Source organism: Pipistrellus hanaki (assembly GCF_964339955.1).
Source record: "Pipistrellus hanaki genome assembly, chromosome: 2".
Taxonomy (NCBI): Eukaryota; Metazoa; Chordata; class Mammalia; order Chiroptera; family Vespertilionidae; genus Pipistrellus; species Pipistrellus hanaki.
Window position 1 is genome coordinate 93,537,131 of NC_140504.1, and position 26,237 is coordinate 93,563,367.

Below are 26,237 nucleotides of genomic sequence, written 5' to 3' on the forward strand. Positions count from 1 at the left end.
TACTGACAGCTACTCTGCAACATTTTACATGCAGAAATCTAATAGAAAGGGACTCAGAGTGGTTCTTGACTGAGACAAAAACGCCCCTTTAATAAGAATCCTCAAGTTTTCTTGAACTAAACTAAGGATCTATGTTGATGTATAATTGATTCAACCACCTATACAAAAACACTCAAAAGCTTTTTTTATAAAAGAAACATTTGAGACAAGAATCAAGAAACAAAGAAATCACAGACATATAAAAAGGTTACACATGAAACCCACCCACAAAGATGCCCTCACCTTGCAACTGTCTTTTAAAAAATGTCATCAGCAGCAATGCCCACTTGTTGGTTATCTCCTCAACTTCCACACTCTTTTTTCTCAGCAGTCAAAGCAAATTATTTTCCTTTGGAAAATTCACCTTTTCCTGTTCTCGGCCATATACAGTCCTGGAGCCCACCCTGTCCCTGACATCAGGGTGAGGCCGTAACTGATAACCAGTATGTCCAAGTCCACTGGCCACATGCTGAGAGGGAACGGGACCCAATATGAGAAAGTCCTAAATTCCTGAGAAATTCTCCAGAGGGCTTGCTGTCAACATGCAAAGTCCAGAGTGCTTCTTCCATCGGCCACCACAAAAGCAAAGATCACAGCTTTCTCTGAGTTGAAACTAACCCTGCACAAGATGGCCAGAGAAGTGTTACCAACCCAGCCCTGGTCCAGCGACCAAGGTCCTTCATCAGCCTCTACTAAGGCCGCTGCCACAACTGTGGACACTCAGCTGATAAATCTCTTCTATAGCATAAGTGGTATTATCATTGTATTTCTTTGTCACCTACAAATGAGTAAGACCTGGTATGTTGGCTTAGCTAAAGAAGTAGTCCAGGAACTCTAGAAAACACCGTACACCAGCTGTGCTTCCATCGATGTGGTCTGTCCTTACCCACCCTGCATGTTCTAACTGGTACTGGAGAAAGAAGGAAAGTCAGTATATTTATTCATACAGACAATATCTGTAACACCAGGAGATCGCATCTTTACAATTACACACAAAACAGGTCATCCCCCTCCAAAACGCCTGGGGCTGTGCTCTGAGAAACAGCACTATGAGGTGTGTGGTTGCAAGGGGGAACCAGGACACCCAGTGCTCTTCAAAGGAAAACCACCATTTCCCCTGGTCACCTATTGTCTGCAAGCAGCCATTGGCACGCAGTCTTCCATTTCATGACAAGAAATACCCCCAAAAAAATACTTCAACAAAATGTAGTTTCCTTTCTCACAAGCCACTCTGAAAAATGCTTCAGTCATTTCACAGCACTGTTTATACAAAATGATTAAATATTGTATACTTTATCAGTAGTAAATAGATTTTTTTAAACCTTATTGATAAACTAGCTGCAGAAAAGAAACAAAGTATTCCATAAAATAAGGTCTCCAGGTTATTAAGGAATAGAAGCGGCTCCATTCCTATCTCCCCACCCCAGAGGCTGAGGGAAAAGCGGGAGGCAGTGTTATAAAAAGAGGCCCACCTCAACCACAACAACAGATATGGAAACTATTTTCACCAGTTATCTTTATTCAGTGCTGTGGGGACCAACAGCGCAGGACTCTGGGTCAGGCTAATCCTGCTGTTCCAGCCCCTTGGATCCAGTACATCCAGGGAAGCCCAGAGCTACACTACTCCCTCTCCCTCCCAAATCACAGTCACTGCTGAACTGCTAAACCCCAAAGTGCATGACAAAGTCCCATGGGCTCATTCCCTATCACTCCATCCCTGGACATAAGACACCAAAAGACGGTTTTCATTATCTCCATATAAACCATCATATTACTTAAAAACAATTTCTTAATAATCTCTTTTCTACAGAAAATTGTAACTCACAGATTTTTCAAGCTATTAATTATTCATGTTCCACATTGAGCCGTTGGCTTTCTGAGAGAAAACCAACTCTCTGACATCTCACTGAAATAAGGAATTAATCTTCATTTTGTTTCTAAAGTAAAAGCCAATTTCAGCCTGGTATCATTTTTTTAAAAACGTGCATTATATTATTAAAGCATTTAGCTGAATAAAAAGCTATTTTTTATAATAAATGCAGTGTTTCCATCAATGTTGTTCAAAATAAGAGCATCTGAGGTGTTTACAAGTTTATATTCAGGTGTCTGGATGGTGACAGACAAAGCGCTGAGGAATATTTAATATCTAACTGAGAGGAATAAAAAGCAATCTGTGCTACATAAAATAATGAAATGGCACTAAAAACACAGGAAGTCAACACACCAGATTCTCTCTTCATCACACTTCCCTTCCCAGCACTGAACCTTGGTCGCTTCCCTCCCACTGCCGTGCATTTCCGATCCTCAAAGCCTCTCAGCTAACAGGACTGCAGTCCTCTTCTAACTGGCATCTTGCCTTCCACATTCTCCCCTGACTCCACACATTCTAACACCGCAGTGTTACCCACTGCTGAACTGACACACAATTTTCCTGAGCTCGCCCCTCTTATTGAAGCATCCAAGGCTGGCCAGGTTGGTCTAACATTTGGTCTCATCTCTGTCCTCACACAGATCCTGCTCAGATACTCCAACTGCCCAGAATGCCTGAGAGTCCGCAAACACACTTCACACTCACCAGTCATGCTCCCACTTTCCAGAAGCATTCCTTCATCCCACTGGGCATCTCCTGGATTCACAGGTTCTAACAGCAAGTAGCAGATTTGGATCACTGCAGGTTCTACATATTTTTGTTAACCCTTCGACATTGTAACCTTCTAAAAGTCACAAAAATATTCCCTAGGATGGGCGCTAAAGAGGCAGCCTGCAAATCAATAAATATTTGTTGTTGGAATTTTTCTTTACTTCATCAAAAAACAAAGATTCACATGAAAAGAAAGGGAGAATTCCTCTAAAGAACCTACTCCTGGAAAAATAACAGAGTTTGTGAAACTGAGAGTTCTGAGCTTTGAAAATGTGTTACTCATACTTCATTAAAAAGGGAGCCTAATGACACAAGTGGAAAAGAAAAAAATGAACTCAGTGACTAAAAACAAACAAGATAACCTTTAAAGGTTCTTTTTAAAGGATTTCCTTCCATTTATTTATTTTATAACCGTGGGTTAAAGAGCAGTTGCACCTCACAGCAGAAAGGCCAAATGGACTGTGTGCTGACCCCCAAACAGCACTGCACTGTCAACAAAAAGGCAGAAGAGCAAAAGGAGGGCAAGGAAAATGACAGGGAATATGCTCAGCCATTCTTACAACCAACTTCACAGTCCAAGAACATGCAAAACATTTGCCTTCAAAACATTTCCAAATTTTTACTCACTTTCATTATAAAGGTAACAAATGAAGGCAGAGCTTAAATCATGCAGACAAAGCAACATCTTGTAAGAGCTATAAACTCTGTCCAAAATGTCCTTCACTCACAAATTTGAAGATACTCTAGGGTCAGGAAAAAAACTTTGGAGTGATCCAGGTGGGAAAGGGAATTACATGGCTTTAAAAAAAATTTCAAAGCACAAACCAAAAGCACAAAAGTGGCTCCAAGGAGAAGGCTGATCACAGCCACACAAGCTGCTAGAGAGATGTTTTGATCACCAGCATTCATTAACCAAAGTGTCAGGATGTAAGTTACTGTTGAGAGCATCCTGACTTGCAAATTCCATGAGAAGAGTGGCAACAGTGGAATACTGATCAGACCTAAACCGGCAGTCAGGCAGAGGTCCCAGATTGGAGAGGGTGCAGGATAGGCTGAGGGGACCCTCCTCCCACATGCATGAATTTCATGCACCCGGCCTCTAGTTTCTAATAAAATGTATTGTTGTCATGACCAAGTAAGGGAAAAATAATTTCCCCTCACTCCTTCCCACTTGGGTTTCTGAAGTACTGGGTTAGTGGTTATGTGTCATTTCCTAGAACACTAACAAGAGACAACCTGAACAACATTTGTCCTAATAAAACAGAAAAAAGGTGACTTATGGAAATTCAAATGGAACTCATGTTAATACAAAGAAGAGGTACAACAGCCCCCTAAAGTATATTTCCACTGTGAATAAACTTCCACAAAACACAAGGTGCCTCAAGCTCATTCTCAAAAGGAAGAACCTGGTTCAGTTTCACTATTAAAAGTGTGGTTTCCCACTATTCCAAAAAGGAAACAGAACTCTGAGATCTGGGGTACTTCAGCTCTTGAACATTTGGCAATCCAGACACAAAGGTCTAAGTGGGTTTTTAAGGACAGTAGAATGTACTTCTTAACTCTATCTATACCCCAAAGTGAACATGGAAGTAAACATATAAATACACCAACTTAAAAAACAACTTTACCAAAACATTTTTATTCTATTTTCCTTCACACCAAGTTAAAATCATTCACCACTCAGCTGGCAGCCAACTATCTCGCCAAATTCTTTCCATCTCAGCTTCTCTATCCCCCACCATACCATCTTACCTAACCATCTGCAAGCAAGTCTTTTCTGAAGTATTTTCAGTGAGCTCTGTCCCACACAGATCTAAAAAGACTGATCATTTCCAAGCACTATCATAATGAGAGTTAACACTGGTGCTGAACCAAAATCAAATACAAAGGGGAGCGATTTGGGTTTTTCCTCTAATTTTTAAGTGAATATATGTTAAAAAAAAAAACAAAAAAAAAAAACGAACCTCTTCTTCTGCAAAATAAAAACAATAATTACATGGATTTGGAGGACACCAGAATATCTGAAACAAATGGCCAAAATCATCATAAGCATCCTCACATTGCTTTTTTACAAAAGGTGCCTTTGACTCTTTCTAAATTCATTACCTCAGCTTGGCATTTCCCATTTAGGTTTTTGAGGAATTTTCTTTTTTAAAGTGAATACCAAAAGGGACTGAATTTTAAACTCTGGAAAGGTTCCTTTGAACGTTTTTCTAATTATTTGGGAACTAAGAATTATTAGGAGAAAAAGAGATGAAATCAAAGCATCTACCAAAGAATGAAGCAACAGAAGAAAGCAGACCATGAATGATCAGGCAATGGCTCAACTACAAATTGACTTTACACCAGCAGACTTAGAACTTATTAAAATGTTTTTGAAATGTACACTCAATATTCTGTTTTGTAAAAGCTACCCTCATGCAAGAAGCATAACCTAACAGCCAATAATTGACAGAGATAACAGATTGATTTTTTTTGTTAGGTCAATCACCATGCTGGGCTCCATTCAGATACTCACTAAATATTTGCTCGCCCACAGGCAGAGTGAACAACGACCCAAAAATTTAAAATGCATAGTTTCATCCAATCTAATAATTACAAATTAACTGTCTCAATTCATTAAGCTGTTTGGGCAAAATTGACAAATATTCATTATATGCCTACTCTAATAACTAAGGAAAACAAATCCAACATATTGAGTGAAAAAAGTACAAACCATGAACCAGTATGTACAATATAATAACATTTTTAAGTGGGCATATATATATTCAGAAAACTTTTTAAATGTATGTGCTTAAAATGTTAACAGGGATTATCTCTGTGTACAGTGATTTACCTCTTCTATTTCCAGATTTTTCTACAATGAAAAAGAATAAAGAAAAATAAAATATAGAGTAGGTTACCAGATGATGTCAAATCACATCTTTTTTGTTTATTTATTAAAAGGTATCTCTAGCAGGATCCATACAGCAACAATTACTTTAAAATTATAACTTTGAAAGGCTGATGGGAATCAATACGTAGAACTAAAGAAATTTGCTTGAACACCCTTTCAAGGCATAAAAATTAATGTTCTTTAAAATCATTATGATGAAAAACACAACTTTCGTGTTTAAGAAAAAAATTAGGCACTACAATGGACAAATAAAAATCCTCTAATATTAGAATAGAGTAATCTGAATTGCTTAAGAAAGCATACACAAGACTGAAAAGAACCTCCTTAGTAGACCTTCATACAGTTAAGCTATTTGCAAACCACAGTTTCATCTACGTCAATGTGCGACATTTAAAACCACACAAAAGGAAAGGAAATTTTTAGTACAGCCAGCAGCCCCTCAATAGAGCTGTTACTGCTACAGCCAGGGGACAGCACATGCTTCTCTGAGGACTTGGAGAGCGGCCCCTGAGGCTTCGGGAATATACCCCCAGGTATGTCTTTTTAAATACTTAATATTCTCAACTGTCTTTCCTTGGAAGGAAAAGCTATAATTTTTGGTATTTAAACCATGTAATTGGAAATGTCAACATGTAGCAAGGTTGCTGGGTGAGAAAGCACCAGTTATTAATCTCTAAGTAGATTTTCACTGTGAACTACACTATAATGTTCTTCTATCTACAGACCCCATCCATTCTCAGAAAGACAGCTTAATCCATACAAGACTGAATACTTGCTAATAAGTAACTCAATTTTACCACTGGCTGAATAAAGGCCATATTGGTCCTCACAACAGGGCACAATGGTTCTTAAAATCATTTCTTACTATACACAATATAATAGGTAATTACAAAAAAATTCCATTGTGACTTCCATAAAAAACCTAATTTGTTTATTTTCTAAGCAATGGGCTTTCAATCCAAATAAAGGAGACACTTGAATTATTTTCTATTTTGCTGGAGTACCTCTGGATACCACAACTTTCCACTGGCTAATAAGTGGCTGACAAAATATTAATCAAGTATTAAGTTTACAAATTCATTATTGATAACACAGATGTTATTATAGTATAATTTAACCTCTAACTGACATACCAAAATTTTAAATGAAGAGATTTTGTTTCTGTTGCAGTCTAGACAGGTTGATGGAAGCCACTGCAAGGCACTATGTGATTCTCAAGCATTATTGTATACATAAACACACTGTGATTATTTTTAAATAAATTCCTTATGGGTGGTATATATGGTCAGTGCCAGTTATAGAGAATATTAATTGATCAAAACAAATCCTTCTCTAATCTGTGTTTACTATACATTCTTCTATAAAATAAGGCTTTATTGTATAACTAGAGACCTACCCCTTATATAAAGGAACTTAAAAACCCACTTATATAAAGGAACTGTGGGCTGTGAGGCTACAGTAGGCACAGGAGCAGGTCTCAACCCATCCTCAGTGCCCCCCCCCCCCATCCCCTCCTACTGCAGCCCCAGGTCCCCCATCTGTCAGCAGTTCTGCTCCACCGCCCTCCCTCCTCCAACCCCCATCCCCAACTCACACCCACTGATGGGGCAGAGCCATTTGGGCCCGTGCCACAGCAGGGGGTGATTGGGGCTGGCACCATCAGGAGATGTGAGTGGCAGCTGCTGCCCTGATAGCCCCTTGGGAGGAGGAAGAGGTGGAAAAGCCCTCAGGGGTGACCAGGGCCTGTAGCCACCACTTGCACCTGCTGATGGCACCAAGCTATTGGGACAGGCTCTGGGCACTGGCAGCGGGGGCGAGCAGCAGCTCTAGCGCCAGCTGTGGGTGTGAGTGGGGCCGGCACTGGCAGTGGGTATGAGTGGTGGCTCCAGGACTGGTGGTGAGTGTGAGTAGGGCCAATGCAAGCTGCAGGTGTGATCGCCAGGCGGAACTGCAGCATATGGGAGCAAAGACTTTTCAGTAACCACCAGAGGTTCGCCTCGACGACAGCAACTGGCCCCCTGCCTTGGTCTGGTGCTGCCACTCACCTGCTCCACCATCTGGCCCTGGTCAACATCCCCCATGTTCAGCACACGCCCCCTGGTAGTCAGTGCATGTCATATCAACAGGATGTTCAGTTGTTCGGGTCTATTTTTGTGTTAGCCTGTTATTATATATGACAGTATAAGCAATGGGGCACTTTTAAAAAGCACATTATACTCATCCAGTGTGACTCAGTTGGTTGAGCATTGTCCACTGCATCAGGAGGTCACCGGTTCGATTCCTGGTCAGAGCACATGCCCATTCTTAAAGTCCTTTGATCCCACAATTTAATCACAACCAAAAACACAAAGGCAGAAGAAACAGTTCACAGAACAGAGGAGACCCCTCCGATCTAAAGCAGCAAGGAGGGACAAAGACAGTGGGGAAGTATGAAGAGACTAGGTCATGGGAACTTCAAAATTAAAGGTTAGTCTTAAAGGATAGAACCTTGGTTTGGTTTTGAAATATGGTGGAACTTCATTTCTCAAACATCTCCCATCTCAAAAACTTGCTTCTCCACCTGACAACCCTTTCATGTTTGTGCTTGTATGATCAGTCATGCATCTCTCAGGTGACAAAGGAGAATGTGCAAATATGAGTCAGCTGACCTCAGGATATTGTGCTGTGAATATTTTTTGCTTTTAATTATTGTTAAATTTTCATTTTTTACTATACATTTCATTTCCTTTTTGTTTGATTTTCATTTACATTTCATGTTCTTTTTGTTTTTTAAGTGTTTATTTACATATTAAATAGCACAGTAGACATATACTGTATGCAAGAAAGGTTAAACCAGAAAATCATTTGGGGGTCTGGGACGGATTAACTCAATTTACTAATAGGGAAAAAAGACTTGGTTTTCAAACAGCCTTCTGGAACAAATTAAGTTCGAGAAAAGAGGTTCCACTCCTTTATATATATAATAAAAGAATAATATGCTAATTAGACCAAAAGTCCTTCCAGAGGAAGCCAGGGCTGCAGGGAAGCATGGGTTCCCTGTGCTAGGGGGAAGCTGGTGCCAGCAGCTGGGGGGAGGAAGACCTATTCCTGCACGAATTTCATGCATCAGGCCTCTAGTGTGTGTGTGTGTGTGTGTGTGTGTGTGTGTGTGTGTGTGTGTGTATACCGTGTTCATGCATCAGGCCTCTAATGTGTGTGTGTGTGTGTGTGTGTGTATACCGTGTTTCCCAAAAAATAAAACATCCTCCAAAAATAAGACCTAATTACAGGTTTCCTTCTGATTGAAATATAAGGCATCCCCCCAAAAATAAGGCCCCCCCCCCCCAGGCTCTGTCTCAGAATGAAAATTAATTTACTGTAAACTGGTCACTAGGGCCGCCCCCGACTGGCTTCTAGCAACCAGTGACATTATGCAGAGTCCTGACATCACTGCTGTGTGGAGGCGGAGCGGAGGTCAGAGTGAGCAGTGAGCGCAGGGCAGGAGAGAGGAGGAGATTTTTGCAGATGCATGTAGAACAGAAGGATTAGAGTGGACGGGGTGTGACGAAGGTGGTGAGAGCTGGTCTGTCTCTGGTAACACTACCTGATGCTCACAGCCGCCCTCATGATGACTGAAGGTTCTCAGTCAGTGGCAGACCCTGCTCCAGCCCAGATCCAGGCCCCAGCAAGCCCAGTGACAGTCCCCAGGCAGGCCCCAGGGGGTAAATGTCTGATAAAGGGGTAGGGGTGATATCTGGTGAAGGTGTTCAGTGGCACAGGGGTGGGGGGAGGGGGATCACTTAAAATGACACAGGAGGATCAGAGGGGGCAATCAAAATGACACAGGAGGATCAAAAGGGGTTACTAAAATGGTAATTCCCCCCTCTGATTCTCCTGTGCCATTTTGATTCCCCTCTCTGATCCCCTCTGTGTCATTTTAAGTGATATCCCTCCCCCCACCTTGATACTTGAGAGATTTGGTCCTCTGATTCTGAAAGAAATGGAGTCACAAGAAATTCACCAGGAAATTCAGGAATGGGATTGTTATGATGATGTTCCAGAAGATGATGACATGATTGTCATTGAATAAATGAGTAAATTCTTGATACTGTAGGATTCACAGTTTGTCTGGTTTGTGTTGACAACTACCATACTACCGTACCATATACAGGTAATAAATTTCCTTTATTTTCATTTAACAATAAATGTGTACCATATTCTTCTTCATGGAAAAATAAGACATCCCCTGAAAATAAGACCTACCACATCTTTGGGAGCAAAAATTAATATAAGACACTGTCTTATTTTCAGGGAAACAGGATATATATATATATATATATATATATATATATATATACATATATATATTATAAAATGAAACATCAAAATACATGAAGCCTCAACTTCTTTTATTAGTATTTTAAAAAAGATTAAGAATGAAAATTGCTTAGACTATAGTTGCTGCCCTTAGTAAAGGATGGCTGCTATAATAATAATCATCATTATCATCACCATCATCATTGTTAATACTATTATTGTTGGGGCAGACTTTTGGAGTGGTTTCTGAGATCAGACAACCCGAGTTGAAATCCTGGTTCTATAACCAACCATATAATCTTTGGCATTACTTAACCTGTTGTGCCTCAGTTTTCTCATCTGGAAAACAGGAATAAATAATACCTACATGGTAGGAATGATGGGAGGTTACCAGGTACATGTAAAGTCCTTAGCATAGTGCCAGATACAAAGTCAGTGCTTAATTGTTTCTATTGAATTTGTGTCCATTTGTGGACTCTAAAATCCTCTCTAAGGTCAGAAAGGGGGAAGGTCATGTACCCTTTCCATGACACTAACTTAGGAAGATTTATGTATTGTTGCTTTGTCAATCCATTTGCATACTGTTTCATCCCAAGATGCATATAATGGATCATTCAATAATTAAGGAGAATTAAGATTCAGAAAGGCTTCAGCAGTTTTGTTTTGTTTTGTTTTATTTTGTTTTGGGTGTGTGTTTTTTAAGGGAAGTTTGAGTGAATGGGCTTGTCTAGCCTTCTTAGTCAGCCATTAGACTTACTAGTTACTACATTTAAAAGTTATCTGTACATTTTTATGGCTAAAACACAAAAATACTCTTCTTGTTAAAATAAAAGAAAGGTATTTAATATGCATGAGAAGGGAGCATCTCAAGAAGCAGCCCCAGAAAGAAATGTCTGTGACCTTGGGGTATCAGTGGCATTGGACCAAGTCAAAGACAGTCAGTGAAGTCCAATTGGTTGAACTTGGGCTTCTAACACCCAATGTTCCAGACTTGGAAGGACATGGGATTGTGTAAATCAAAGTGGTTCTAGCTTGACTGCCTCAAAACTCGCGATGAAAGAGAAAGAAAAAACTCTCAAGTGTTAATGTTAGACGTTTTGATACTAATATAACTGAGCTTTTCTTTGAGAGTTTTTTTTTACCAATGTCATGTATCCTAGTTCTAGAAGTCTTTAAAATACATCCTTGAAATATCTTAAAAATACTAATAATACAGAAACATCTATACAGGCACTGTCCAATATAAATATAATACAAACCACAGAGACACTTTAAAATTATCTAGTAGCTTAATAGCAAAAAGAAACAGGATAAACTAATCTTAACATTATACTTAACTTAATACTTCAGAAATATTTTTATATGTGCTCAGTATGAAAATACTAATGAGATATTTTATTAATTGTTATATTATTTGCATAATGTATACAATTATACTACTTGTACTATTTTAAAAAATATTTTGTACTCAATCTTTAAAACCCAGTGTGTGTTCTGCATTTACAACACATATCAATCTGGACTGGCCACATTTCAAATGCTCAGTAGTCACATGTGGCTACAGCCTACCATAGTGGACACCACAGGTCTATACCATGAAACTGGAGCTAGGAAAAGGGAGGTAATAAGCATAAAATCTGGACTAGACTCTAATCCTTCAACACTTTCTGCTAAGAAGAAAAAGAAAAGAAAATTTTGATTGTGAAAATGTCCTAGTAGGTTAGACAATAAAGGGCCTACTTTTGAAATATTTACTTTTAAATTTTAGTACAGCTTTGTTACTCTTTTCACCCCCTCAGTCTAGGTTCCTCCAGCCCGAGCAGTTTTGTCAACCTACAAAGAAAGAAAGTCAGGCAGCCTCATTTGACTCTTCCGGCTCAACCACAACCAAACATTTTACCCTAGTTCCGACTCTCTAGTTCTCAGAATTTCAGTTTACTTATCTCCTCTGCAAACTAACTTCCAAGCCAACTGGTAACAAGAGTTATCAGAATGCAAAAGTGTGATATCAAAAATATGTCTTTTAGAAGCTAATCTAATCGGGTTTCTCAAAAACACAAAAATAGACCATGAAAACCCAGGTTTCCTCCTAAGCTAAGATGTTCCCACCAGTCCACATGATTTAGAAGAGTTCATCAGAAAAATTCTAAGAATCAGAAAGATTGGGACAGTGGGACTGTGAGTGCAGCTTATTTTAAAGGAAATGATTTCTAATTTTAATTACTAACCTCTCTTCCCTTCTCTTTTAACAAATTTTTAAAATTTTGTTTTTCAGAAGAGTCGTCCTTACTTTTGCACAAGATGACAAACAGTTCTACCTTCTGTCCAGTGTATAGAGATCTGGAACCATTCACATATTTCTTTTACTTAGTTTTCCTTATTGGAATTATTGGGAGTTGTTTTGCAACATGGGCTTTCATGCAGAAAAACACAAATCACAGGTGTGTAAGCATATACTTAATTAATTTGCTTACAGCCGATTTCCTGCTCACTCTGGCATTACCAGTGAAAATTGCTGTTGACTTGGGTGTGGCACCCTGGAAGCTGAGGATATTCCACTGTCAAGTAACAGCCTGCCTCATCTACATTAATATGTACTTATCGATTATCTTCTTAGCATTTGTCAGCATTGACCGCTGTCTTCAATTGACACACAGCAGCAAGATTTATCGAATACAAGAACCTGCATTTGGCAAAATGATATCGGCCGTCGTGTGGGGAATGGTCCTTCTGATAATGGTGCCAAACATGGTGATTCCCATCAAAGACATCAAGGAAAAGCCAAATGTAGGATGCGTGGAATTCAAAAAGGAGTTTGGAAGAAATTGGCATTTGCTGACAAACTTCCTGTGTATAGCTATATTTTTAAATTTCTCCGCCATCATTTTAATATCAAACTGCCTAGTAATTCGACAACTCTACAGAAACAAAGATAATGAAAATTATTCAAATGTGAAAAGAGCTCTCGTCAACATACTTTTAGTGACTGCAGCCTACATTATATGTTTTGTTCCTTATCACATTGTCAGAATCCCATACACGCTCAGCCAGACCGAGGTCATATCTGATTGTGCTACCAGGATTTCCCTCTTCAAAGCCAAAGAGGCCACACTGCTCCTGGCGGTGTCAAACTTGTGCTTTGACCCTCTCCTGTACTATCAGCTCTCCAAGGCATTCCGCTTGAAGGTCACTGCAACTTTTGCTTCAGGTAAGGAGAGCAGGGCTCAGAAAGAAAAATCAAGTTGTGAAAATGATGCATAAACCATGTGATTGTGCTATAAATTTATGCTGCGACTTCTTCCCTTACTGGACAACAAGTGCAAAACAACTGGAAAAGAGGAGGAAAGAGAACCCCCGAATGTAAAAGTACAGACAGCTAGCAAATATGGCATAGTTTGCTGTGAAACCCTGTTTTTAAATGCAAACTAAACAGTACTTCTTGGTTGTTAAGGCAAATATTTGTAGCAAAAATACTAAACATTCTTGTTAAACCAATGTAAACCCCTGTAATATCCTTGAAATCCAAATGACTTCTATGGCAGACACAGAGGTGTTCACTGAAATACCTGGAACTGACTTCCTGATAAAAATACTCAAAACAAAGGTGGCCCTTACACAGAGGTTTGAACTGCAGGGGTCCACTTACACACAAATTTTTTTCAATAAATACATATGGTATTATAAAAGCATTTTTTCTTCCTTATGATTTTTTCAATAACGTTTTACTTGCTTTAGCTTACTTTATTATAAGAATAAAATACATAATGCATATAATGTATAAAATATGAGTCCAACAACTATTTATGAAATCAATAAGGCTTCCGGTCAACAGTGTGTTATTGGCAGCTAAGTTTGTGGGGAATAATAAGTTATATGTAGATTTTTTTTATTGTGAGGGCGTTAGCGTCATTGACCTCCACATGTTCAAGGGACAAGTATAAACTCTATATAAGTTTTCATAAAGCCCTTCAGCAACACAATTTAAAGTCCTTTATATCATTAAAAAAAAAAAAAAAGCCAGCTTATTTTTACATGAATCCTGATTTATTTTAATCCACCTCTTCAAAGAAGGTAACCTTTCACCTCACTACTCCAAATAACTTTCTGCTGTTAGAATGGCAAATCCAGTGATTTCTTATTTTTATTTTATAGTAATAAGAAATAGAACCTAAAACATTTTCAGGGGGGATTGTTAAATCATACTAACTGCCAAACTGCTGTTTTGGACCTAGAAACTCTCATTGAAGTTATGGAAAAAGAGCATCATTCAAATGGTCTTAAAATAGATATGCCCAGGCCACACCACAAGGCTTGGTTAGGAAGGCAGTGGTGCTAGGCTGGCTGCTGCCACGCAGATCCTGGAGGGGAGTGTCTGAGGCCACACACTGGAATGTGGGTGACTCCTGCTCTAAGAATCACACCCTTCAATCTCTCTACTGCCAGTAAAGCAGAAACAATTCAACAGATGATGAAATAAGGCACTTATTTAAAGAAAAGAAGATTGGAAAGTTTAGACAAGCATTCATGAAATTTTGTGGGGGGTTTTCATCTCAATAGTAAAAGCTCATATTAAAACAACCGGTAATCCACGAACATTAGTTGCCATGATTAAGAAACTGTGTATGATTGCATACTCCTTTTTAGATTTGCATTGAGAAGAATTATTTTCTAAAGCCTGACCCAAGACAACTCCTGTCTACAATTTCACAAACATATTCTTAGAGTTTGAAGAGAATGGTAAATAAGAAAATACACACACAAGTGCCCATTGCACTCACAACATGGTAAGTTCTGAACAAATGCTAGCTGGCGAGGGATAATGACAGGAGCCCCCATCAGCATCACATGTGTGACCCCAACAGGCTGGTAGGATGTTTATCCTAGAACCTGTGCTTGTTGGTATTCTAAGAACATGTTTTTGCTGATGGGCAAATCAAGACATTATTCCTAAAAGAGCATACACAAAACTAGTCTATTTTTCAAAACCTTTTGGTTAAGTCCACTTTAGTCCTCTCTTCTTGACCTTCAGTCACTAGGGCCACATCTTAAGAGAGAGGGGTAAAAGAACCTTTGTTTTAAAACATATTCTTAAAGTCACCTCACCTGCTTGGTAAGTCAGCCAAATTTTCCTTTTTAGTAAGGAAGAGAACCAGACTCTATAACATGTAATATTAGCATATGCTTTATTTCCCTTTATTGATGCCTTCTTCTAATTATACTCACTGTATAAAGGAATTAAGAGCAACTGGTGATGGAAGGCTATGAAGTATACCCTGCCACATCCATTCATTAGTTCTTTTTATGATTACAATACAATTGAATTACTGTATATCATAATTCACCATGAGAATTAGCCATTAGAAGTAATTCATGTTTTTGCCTCAGGAAAGTTAGTGGACAGTGTTTACAATACTAAATGCCGGGAGGACAGTGTTGCTAAGGATGTGGACAAAAGAATGAAGAAGTCCTGTGTGGGGCGTCTGCTCTGACCCCGGGCATGTGGAGGGGAGCCCTGTGAAGCTCTGCTCACCCAGCTTCAACCATTTTCAACACTGCCATATTTGCTTCATTTCCCCTCTAGCTTTTTCTTCTTTTTCCAAAATAAACCTTTTATTTTGAAGTAATATAAAATTTATAAGAATGGAACAAATATGGTAGAGTTCCCACATACCCTTCATCCCAGTTTGCCCTAATGTTAATACCTTACACACCCATAACACATTTGTCAAAACTGGGATATGAACATCAGTGCATTACTGTTAAATACACTCCACTTCAATTACCCCACCCCCAGACTCTACTTTAAAAAAATCCCAGATATCATGATAGTTCATCCAGGGATTCTTCAGGATACAGCTCTAAAATATCAGGCTACTCTTTCTGCTGCCCTGAATAAACTGTAAGATCATTCCATTATATTAAAAATGAGTGGCACAGGTAACAGCTGATAAATATTGAGACAGCCCTACCCAGGTTGGCTCAATGGATAGAGCCTTGGCCTGTAGAGTGACGGGTCCCAGGTTTGATTCTGGTCAAGGGCACATATCCCAGGTGCAGGCTTCTGGCCCTGGTCGGGGGCATGCAGGAGACAACCAATTGATGTGTCTCTCTCACATCGATGTTTCTCTCTGTATCTCCTTCTCCCTTCCACTATTTCTAAAAATCAATGGAAGAAATATCCTCAAGTGAGGATTAAAAAAAATAATGTTGATACCGTCAGCCAGTGATAAAGAAGAAAGAATTATGGCAACTTTTGATATAGCCCTGGACATAGAAAAGTTCACACCAAAATGGGGGTTCTTAATTTAATCAAGGGGGGAAAAAATACATGGGTGTAGTGATTTTGAAAGTTGTTTCAGAGAAAGTTCCAAAATAACCAATCAATCAATCAATAAGTAAATAAATAAACAAATGTAAGAAAATATTTAGTTTGCAGATCAAAACTCCTCAAAGATATCCAGAAAATAACATAATGCATACCTAAAATTAAATTTTTTGCTAAATTAATAGTCTTCAATGAGATTTACTCATTAAAATTACACTTAAAAGCCCAGAAAAAAATGATAGTGAACCTAAAAATAAAAACATTTACAGATCTTGGCCCAATCTTTATTACTAATGAGAAAAACTAAACTTGTTTCTCTTTAAAATAGAGCACTTCACTCTTTATAATTCACACACAAAATTTCCTGGTAAGTATTTCCTATGTGCTCTCCAGTTAATGGGTCAAAATCTAAATCCATCTCACATACAATGTCTTTCATGAAGCCCTAACCAATTTCTCAATCAGATGCTCTCTCTCCTTCCAATATTTACTCTTGGAGAGTGGGAGAGACCCAAAATTGTCAAATGGTTCAACTTCCAGTGGACACTTGGATTTTTACTCATTTTACTTTTTAATGGTATTCATTTTATAGACATTTGTCTCTTCCGATCTTATTCATCTTTTCTGTGTACCTAAATTCTTATTCATCTGCATAATACCAAAAGAAATTACCACAATACAGTGCACATAAATGCTACTCAATGAATGAGTTTCAAATTGAAGTAGGAAGACAAATTCAGCCATTATTTGCAGGGATTCAAATGCTCGATAAAAGGATACTAATATAATAAATTTTATTAAATCTAGGCAGCTAGTAGTACCACACCACACATGCGCAATCATCAGTACAAAAACCACATGGTCAGGGTTATAACAAAAGAAGCAAAGAATACAAACACTCACCTTCTATCCCATGTATTGCTCTGGCAAGTAGTTGAACAGTCAATGGCTAATCATCCTCTAATGAAATAATCAAGTTGTCAACTGATTGACGCAGACTTACCAGAGGTATGGGAAAATGCGTAGCATACTGCAGGTGTCGCAGGAGGTCATAATTAGATGGAAAAATTAACTCTCGCGGTTTTTCTCTCTTCAGCAGCTTCTCACCATTAACTGACATTCTTCTGCTCAAGGAAGGGTTGATGATCTCACAGGACTCTCCAGGCATAGGAGAAAAAATCTAAGTTGTGTAAAACAAATGTGGGAGTTATAAATGAAAGAGAGTGAAGCCAAAACCCAAAACTGCATACAGAGCTTCCAACACAAAAAACACTCAAACAATATCCTTTTCTTATTTAACCACTGAGCAAAACACATGCAGCAATTTTCTTTATTTCCATAAACTTCATCTTCAGATCACTAAGAAGCTGTTGCCATCCTCCTCCATTCTGAAGATGAGACCATGACGACCACACACATGAGAAATGGGCCCAGCTATGTTTCCTGGAGGGCTGGAGGCAAATCAGACTACAGACAAGTGTTTTCTTTGTAGGGCTACATTTCCTACAAAAACACATGCACTGAAATAATTAATAAGCTAATGAATAACATAAAGGTTTTAGTCTGTATCTCAAACAATATTTTTTACAAAGAGGGTTTAAGACATGTATTGCTTTGCAAAGTCACACTCTTTGTCTTCATGATGAGAAAGATTCAACTTCCGTGATTTTTTAGGGAAGAGCACACAAATGTCCTGATAAAAACAAGCTGACTATAATCTCCCTCTCTGGGCTATTCCCAGTCATTTGCTCACCAACTTTTTCTAGTAAGACAAATCTAAGCTATAAGATATCTTAATATCCAAGAACAAAAAAGAAAAATCAGAAACATAGATAAAGCCTAAACAAGTAAAGTAACTTTAATTTTTTCACCCTATATAACTTTTTCACCTTATACTTTGGACAAATTTAGAAACAGAAGTATTTACATTAAATATTTTTTTAATTCCTATACCATTTAGTCACCAAATTTTAAGAGTATAAACTATGAATCAATGTGTGCAATTCTAATATCAGGTTTTTAAATTACAAGTATAGGCACTGGTTTAAAAAAATATAATATTATATACTTAAACTCTCCTACAACCAACATGAGGCTTTATTGTTAAGGAATTGTCACAATATCTCACCATTTTCTACTATTTTCCATCACCAATTTCATGTTTTATTGCCTTAAGATTTAAATAAGTATCTGGAACAATGTCCAAAATATCAAAAATTGGCAGAAAATTATAAAGTCATACTCACAGCATAAAATAATTACTTGAAAAGAACTAAACTTTAAAATTTTTGAGAAATAGCTGAAACCGGTTTGGCTCAGTGGTAGAGCATCGGTCTGAGGACTGAAAGGTCCCAGGTTCGATTCCAGTCAAGGGCATGTACGTTGGTTATGTACGTTGGTTACGGGCACATCCCCGGTAGAGGGGTGTGCAAGAGGCAGCTGGTCGATGTTTCTCTCTCATCGACATTTCTAGCTCTCTATCTCTCTCCCTTCCTCTCTGTAAAAAATTAATAAAATATATATTTTTTTAAATTTTTGAGAAACAGATTAAATTTTTCATTCATTGAATGAAAACATGATGTGTTAAGATTAACACAGAATTCTCAATATGTATAAAAGACTGGTACAATTAGTGAACAAAATACATAAGAGAAGATGCTCCTTAGAATGAGCACTGAATGAGGACATTAGGGCCAAAACAAGTTTAATTCTGAGACAAATGTTAAAGGAAAACGGGATTAGAAATACATAAAACTGGAAGCACATAATTCTAATCCAAAGAAAAATATTATGGCCTGTCAAATCTTTTCATTAATAGTTTTAGAGTATCAAAAAATAAAAAAATAACTATGGAAGATGTAAATTTTAGTCTTTTTTTTGTGAGTGGGAGTAGAGATACACGAGCTTTGAAACAAAAGAATACAATTAAAAGTTGATCACCCTTCCATCGTGCATCCGTCAGAGCGGGTTATGGAATGGGGGTAGCAGGCACACCCTCCCAGGGCCATACCTCCATCTTCACGTCATGGTCCTTGGGGTAGTGCTCATCTGCATTTTCTCCCAAGGGCGACCGTGGCCGAGTGGAGGAGGTGACGGACAGGTCTCCCCGGGAGATGAGGGTGCACATGTAAGCGTCGTGAGAGAAGACATCGTGCCTGATGAACTCACAGAAGAGCAGCACTAGGTTCACAAACTCCACCTTCTCACATTCGCTGTTAGGATCCGCTATAGAAACAATCCCACCAAAAATTCAGTTCCCCCTGATCCCATTAAAAAGTAAAATAAATTTTATAAAAAGCTTAACAATATTAGCACCACTTTTCATAAGTTTTTCTACAAAATCAATGATTATTGCCAAATTTCCTATGAGGCACTATTGTTTTGTATAGAAATGGTTCACAGGTTTTGACTGTCCCACTGCAATTGAAAAGACTATTCAATATGTTAAGTACAACTTCAAGTTTAAAGATAGTGGGCCCAGGCAAATGAATAGTCATTTAAATAATAAGTTAAACACACAAAACTTGAAGTTTAAAAAACAAACAAACAAAAAAAAACGCCACAGGCCAAGATTGTTGTCCTCTTTGCAGCGGCTTTCAGAATTTGAGTGTGTCTATGTATTTGTGGGCACATTATACATTTTCCCCAAGGAGACTTCACAACAGAACCACAATTCAAATGGTAATTAATTTTTTTTTTTTTTTAAGTGAGCGGGATCCACTAGAAAGTAAAGGGGAAAATGTAATTCAAAGGGTATAGACAGGAGCTCTTCTATCTTTTTTAATTCATAACCAGTTTATTTAATTTACATTATGACTTTTAATATTGTAACTGCACTCTAAAACTTTGTATCTGTACCTTTGAGAGGTTAAAAATGTTAAGACTAACCCTGCAAAGGTCCCAGCACACTTGCAAACACAGACGAACAAGACCATCCAGGGAACATTAAACCTGACACCTAAATGGCTGCTCTCATCCACCACCACATTCAATACAGTAGCCTACGGCACAGAGACAAAAGCAGCTTCGCTGGCAGAAAATGGGACCCAGAACAAGCAGAGGCAGAGAAGGAGGGTGTATTTCTCCGAGAGAGAACAGGAGTGGGATCGGACAAGGAAGCCCAGAGCAAACGTGTGTCTCTCCCAGGACACAAGAGACATTACAGCCGCTAATTCCCACTCCTGGCAATAGTATACTCTATCCAGTATATCTCCTGTCTTCTCATTTCCCTGCTTTGTTTTCCATGTTTCATTTCTATCCCTACATCCCAACCATCAGCTTGACTCCAGCTCTTTCTCTTCCTCTGAACTCGACCAGCCACAAAATACCTAAAGACCCCCAGGCAGCATTCAACCCAAAAAGAGGCCCTTCTCAGAGAAACTGGAAGAAGGCTATTTCTAGAAGCTTTACCTTTTTCTTCTTCACAAACATCTTCTTCCCCACCCCCACACTCCTTTTCTCCCTTTTCTATCATGTTTCACTTTTTGCTATCTTTCTGTTGTTCTATCACTATCTATCCTAAGACCATCCCTGCTGTACTCTAACACATAAAACCTCAGAATATGATCAAGCCCATTTAGCACACACAAAGATGTTTTAAAGTGTGCACCCACAGTATGAACCTACTGGGTGGTTTATTCCCCAAACCCTCAACTTGCCACAAATTACAGAATAAAAGAAAAAGAAAAAAAGATAACATGAACATTCAAGAGAGAGTTAGCAAGCAGCCAACCATCTTTACAAATAATTTCCTTGTATCTAGGACCTTGTCATAAAGTGCCGTTATTTGATTACCACCCTCCACCCACCTTTTAAGATTCAAAGATAGAAAATAAAAAATTTAGAAAATGGTTTGAAAAGAGAAATTTCCAAATCACAATATACCGTGAAATATCTTAGGTCCTCTATTTTGGTAAGAAAGATCTATAAAGGGAAAATTAGACCAATAATTACAAAGGAAGGAAGCACTTTATTTTTAAACTCTACAAAATTTTAAACTTTTGAACTTTACATAATTTTAAAATTGTACAAAATACCCATTGAAAACATGCCACAAAATTTTATTCAGTAAAATATACATTATATTCAGTGCCAAGAACTTTTGACAAGATGTAAATAAAATTTTAAAGAAAGAAGAAACAGCTTTAAAAGAAGGGGATGGAGGCATTTCCTTATTTAAGATCTAAAAGCAAAGAGCTTTATACTTACACAATGAGGGGGCCTGTGTATCTAAAAATCTTAGCAGAACATTCTGGAAAACAGGCAAACTAGATCCAGCAAAAGACGCTGAAGAAATGGACTCCTTCTCATCTAAGACCTCTGACTCCCCACATCTCTAAGATTAAAAGTAAACAAGCAAAGTTATAAAGGACAAGTATGGTCACCGTGGGTCATGAATAGGTTAGTTTTTCATTAATATTTAAGCTCTCAGATAAAATATAAATTAATTGAGATTTCTCTATATGTTTGTAGGCCATGCATAATAGGTAAATATAACTTTACAAGTTCAGGAAGCTAACCAAGAACAAGTGTGTGTGGAGAAGTATGGCGTGGAATAAGAAAGCTAACATAATTCCTCCAAAAAGGTTCTTTCACTTATTCATCACATGTTACCAATGAGATCTTTCAGAACCTCTGCTACTCTCCACAATTCATGAAACGCATCTAGGGAAGCTGTTTCAACGTGTGTGCACTCCTGAGACGGGACTTACTGCCCTGGCTGGCGTGGCTCAGGTGGGTGTCTTCCTGAGCACTGAGAGGTTGCTGGTTCTACTTCCTGTCAGGGCACATGCCAGGGTTTTGGGCTCAATCCCCATAGGGGACATGCAGGAGGCAGCCAATCAATGTTACCCTCTCACATCCATGTTTCTCTCTTTCTTTCCCTCTTCCTCTCCCATCTTTTCTTTCTAATAATCAATAAACTATTCTTTAAATTAATTATCAATCTTTTTAAAAGATAAAACTTACTAGAAAACCAGGAAAAAAAACCATTTAGAAGCAACCAAATCCTTGTTTTTTATTCTCTGCAATATCCCTTTGATCCTTATTCTTTAATATTATTATTAATTATTATGTTAACATATTTCTCCAAGCCATCCTTTCCTTACAAAGGTCAAATTTTTATGTTTATTAGAAATCAATTATCTTAAACATCTCTGAAAGAATACAGTTACACCTATTAAAATTATAAAGCAATCTATGTGTGAACCTCTTCTGAAAGTGATGGTGCTTGCGTGTACGTGTGTGTGTGTGTGTGTGTGTGAGCGTGTTCATTCTGGGACACTGGGTAGGGGAGAAGAATTATAACAACAATCCAGAAGCAACAATAAAATATGAGAAATTCAATTTCAGTTACTAAACTTTAATCATTTCAATTCACTGTAGAATCGTCTATGTCATAAATGTGTAGAAAAAAAGCAATGAAACACTTTTCCTAATTTGTAAAATTGGTTATGTCTTACACCTTAACATCAATATCTTCAAGTCCCAATTTCAAGAATATGATCTTTTGTATCTGGTAAACAGTACCTTACCAACAGAGATGTCAATGAAAACATTCTACCTATTTCATTTTACAATATAATAGCTTCATAGGCAGTAGGTGCATTATCAGTAACAGAGCCAGGTAAGTGCTCATCCTTTTGTGCAACATTTATTGAGCTTCTACTATGCACTAAGCACTATTCTGGGTACTCAGGTCCCTATGGTTGAGCTTATATCCCCAAGGCTGGAAGGCATTAAACAATAAGCCACTGAGGAAGGTAAAACAGAGTGATGTGAGAAGAGTGATTGAGGAGGTGACATATGTTGAGCTGGGAATGCTACAAAGACAGTGACACTTTCTGAAATAGGAATGGCAGAAAGAAACTGGCTATGTGAAAATGGGGAGCAGGGTGTGGCACCAGAAAGAACAGCAGGGGCAAAGACCCGGAGATAAAAACAAGTTGGGAGTGATGGAGGGACAGAAAGTCCACGGCGGCTGCGGTTGTATGTGTCCCAGAGGGAAAAGGTAGGAGAGGGGTGGGAGAGGCAGGCAGGGCAGCTCTGAGGCTCTGTGGGCCATGTGAGGAGCCACCATAGTGCTTTAGTAAAGGGACAGTATGATCTGTTCCCACTTTGAAAAGATGGCTCTGGCTATGAAGAGACAGGGTAGGAGGCCCAATAGGTGTTCAGATGAGAGAGGAAGTGGCCTGGTCAAATCACACCTTCTCCAGAGCTGACCTTGCAGAATCTCACAGGCACAAAAAGAGGCTCACTTAAAAATGTTCCCTTCAACAAAAGCTCATGTTTATAAAGCTAGCTCTGTTTTCCCATAATAATCTACTGCTGAGGCCATAATTGCCTTCTCTGGGGCCAGAGCACAATCTCAAAAAAAAAAAAAAAAAAAAAAAAAAAAAAATACAAACTGCTACCCATAATTTTATGAGCAATGTACTTCTGGTTCCACTAAAATATTATGTGGCTTTAAAATCCATAATATAAAAATAGGTATACAAACATACATAATAATACAAGATATACATATATATGCATATATGTGTATGTATGTATGTATGTATGTATGTATATATTAAAATTTTGTTTTAAAAGATAATTGTTCAACAAACGACAAGTGCTAGTGAGGATGGAAAGAAATAGGAACCCTCCTGCACTGCTGCTGGGAATACTATGGAAAACAGTATAGAGTTTCCTCAAAAAAAAAAAAAATCTAAAAATAGAGCCGGGACCGGTTTGGCTCAGTGGATAGAGCGTCGGCCTGGGGACTGAAAGGTCCCGGGTTCGATTCCGGTCAAGGGCATGTACCTTGGTTGCGGGCGCATCCCCAGTAGGGGGTGTGCAAGAGGCAGCTGATCGATGATTCTCTCTCATCGATGTTTCTAACTCTCTATCCCTCTCTCTTCCTCTCTGTGAAAAATCAATAAAATATATAAAAAAAATAATTAAATAAATAAATAAAAATAAATAAAAATAGAACTCCCAATTCACCCAGGGATCCCACTTCTAGGAATATATCCCAAGAAACTGGAAGCACCAATCATAAATGTTCATAGCAGCATAATTTACCATAGCTAAGATTTGGAAACAGCCTAAGTGCCCATCAGCAGATGAGTGGATTAAAAAAACTGGTACATCTACACAATGGAATACTATGCTGCAGTAAAAAGAAAGAATTCTTACCATTTGCAAGAGCATGAATGAAACTGGAGAGCATTATGCTAAGTGAAATAAGCCAGTCAGAGAAAGATAAATATCACATGATCTCACTCATTTGTGAAATGTAATGAAAAACATAAACTTATGAACAAAAACAGACCCAGAGACAGAGAAGCATGGACCAGACCATCAAACCTCAGAGAGAAGGTAGGGGAGGGTGGGGGGTAAGAGGGAGAGATCAAACAAAGGACTTGTATGCATGCATATAAGCCTAACCAATGGACACAGACACCAGGGGGTTGAGAACAAGAGTGAGGAGTTGTGGGGGCAATGGGAGGATAAAGATACATATGTAATACCTTAATTAATAAAGGAAAAAATAAAAATAAAAGATAATTATAAGTTAGTCCAGTATATAAACTATTGGCTTCATTAATTTAGAGGGATCCTGCCATGAATTTGCACATTCTTCCTTTTTCCTTTAAAAGAAAAAAATATAGCATAATGAGGATAAGAAAAAACAATCCTTTCCAAAACATAATGTTTAAATGATGGCATTCAACAAGCAGACAGGAACACCCACCTCAGCCTCGATTTCCGCTTGCCTCTTCTCCAAGAGTTTCGCCACCGCCATCGCCCTGTGCTTGCCGGACCGTTTACAGCTCACAGCCCATTCACACAATAATGTCACCACAGCTTCATCATTGGGGGCAACCTAATGACCAAGAGAAATGAGTACCAGCCAGAAACAAATGAGCATTCACCCAATGAGAGTAGAGAAAAGCAAACAATGCAATTTCTACGTATAGTTTGAATGCTTTTTTGTTATATTTTATTACAGTCATTTTAGAAAGTGTCCCCAAATCTTTTGTAATTGAAATATAAACAGTACAACTTTAGTAATAAGGAAGGACAGCATTTACTTAGGACAGGTGAATCTGTGACAATTGCAAGAGAATGAGAATTCTATATGCCATCACTTACACAGGATCATAGCCTAGCCCACTGTTTCCCAAACTTCTCTCATGATGAGAATCACCTGGTGGACTTGTTAAAATACAGATTCCTGAATCCCAACTAAGAAGTGCTAAACTAGAATTTTGGGGAACATATAGGTAAAATTGTATACTCTAAGCTTAGAGCACTAGTTAAGTATACAATTTTACCTATATGTTCCCCAAAATTCTAGTTTAGCACTTCTTAGTTGGGATTCAGGAATCTGTATTTTAACAAGTCCACCAGGTGATTCTCATCATGAGAGAAGTTTGGGAAACACTGGCCTAGCCCCATGAACCCTCTAGAATTCAATTTCAAAAGCAGATGGAAAGGAAACAGACCACAGAAGATCAAGAACAGCTGTTACAAAGCCCAAGTACTTCACTCCAGTGTTGTCTCCTCAGACCTTCACTCACAATATCCCTCAATAATTCACTCAAGCCAGGTTACCAAATCGCCCAGTCTAATGAGGAACTGGAGGAAACCTTGTGTGAGGGTCCCAGGTGAGGAGGGGCTGCTAATCAAAGACCCACTGTACTAGAAGCAACAAACATGAAAAATGGCAGTCAAAACCATATAACACAAGAATAAGTAATAATACAACTATAAACTGTGTTTTGGGTACTCAAAACTGTCAACCCACTTTTGCCAACTCTTGTAAATGTGTGTGTATACACACACACACACACACACACACACACACACACACACTGTAAGCACATTTCAGGCTTCTGCACTCTAAGCAGACATCCAAGAATCTCAGGATAAGAATCCCTGGTAAGCCTTTAGACACTATAAAACAATACATATAAAAATCAGTTTATCCCAAGATTTTTACTCAACCTACCCTAAATTTCATTAAAAACATTTTGACTCAAAACACACAAAAG

At 38.3% G+C, this 26,237-nt stretch overlaps 2 protein-coding genes across 11 annotated transcripts in view; one reads left to right on the top strand and one right to left on the bottom strand.

Moving 5' to 3' along the window:
* The window catches only part of MED12L (mediator complex subunit 12L), a 355,232-nt gene that overhangs the window by 220,889 nt on the left and 108,106 nt on the right, over positions 1-26,237 (bottom strand). For all 10 annotated transcript variants that reach the window (XM_084875885.1, XM_084875893.1, XM_084875891.1 and 7 more), the window contains exons 12-15: positions 24,935-25,066; positions 21,406-21,532; positions 19,208-19,422; positions 17,201-17,377 (exon numbers count right to left, since the gene is read on the bottom strand). In XM_084875885.1, coding sequence (XP_084732011.1) covers positions 17,201-17,377; positions 19,208-19,422; positions 21,406-21,532; positions 24,935-25,066 — 651 coding nt within the window. The remainder of the gene's footprint in view (positions 1-17,200; positions 17,378-19,207; positions 19,423-21,405; positions 21,533-24,934; positions 25,067-26,237) is intronic.
* GPR171 (G protein-coupled receptor 171) lies at positions 5,991-13,552 on the top strand. Its single transcript, XM_084875996.1, has 2 exons — positions 5,991-6,109; positions 12,148-13,552. The coding sequence occupies exon 2, from the start codon at positions 12,174-12,176 to the stop codon at positions 13,131-13,133; it is 960 nt and encodes a 319-aa protein (XP_084732122.1). The 5' UTR covers positions 5,991-6,109; positions 12,148-12,173; the 3' UTR covers positions 13,134-13,552.

Bases quoted from the DNA above. Each gene is read 5' to 3' on its own strand.
- GPR171 (XM_084875996.1), top strand. From the start codon at position 12,174: ATGACAAACAGTTCTACCTTCTGTCCAGTGTATAGAGATCTGGAACCA.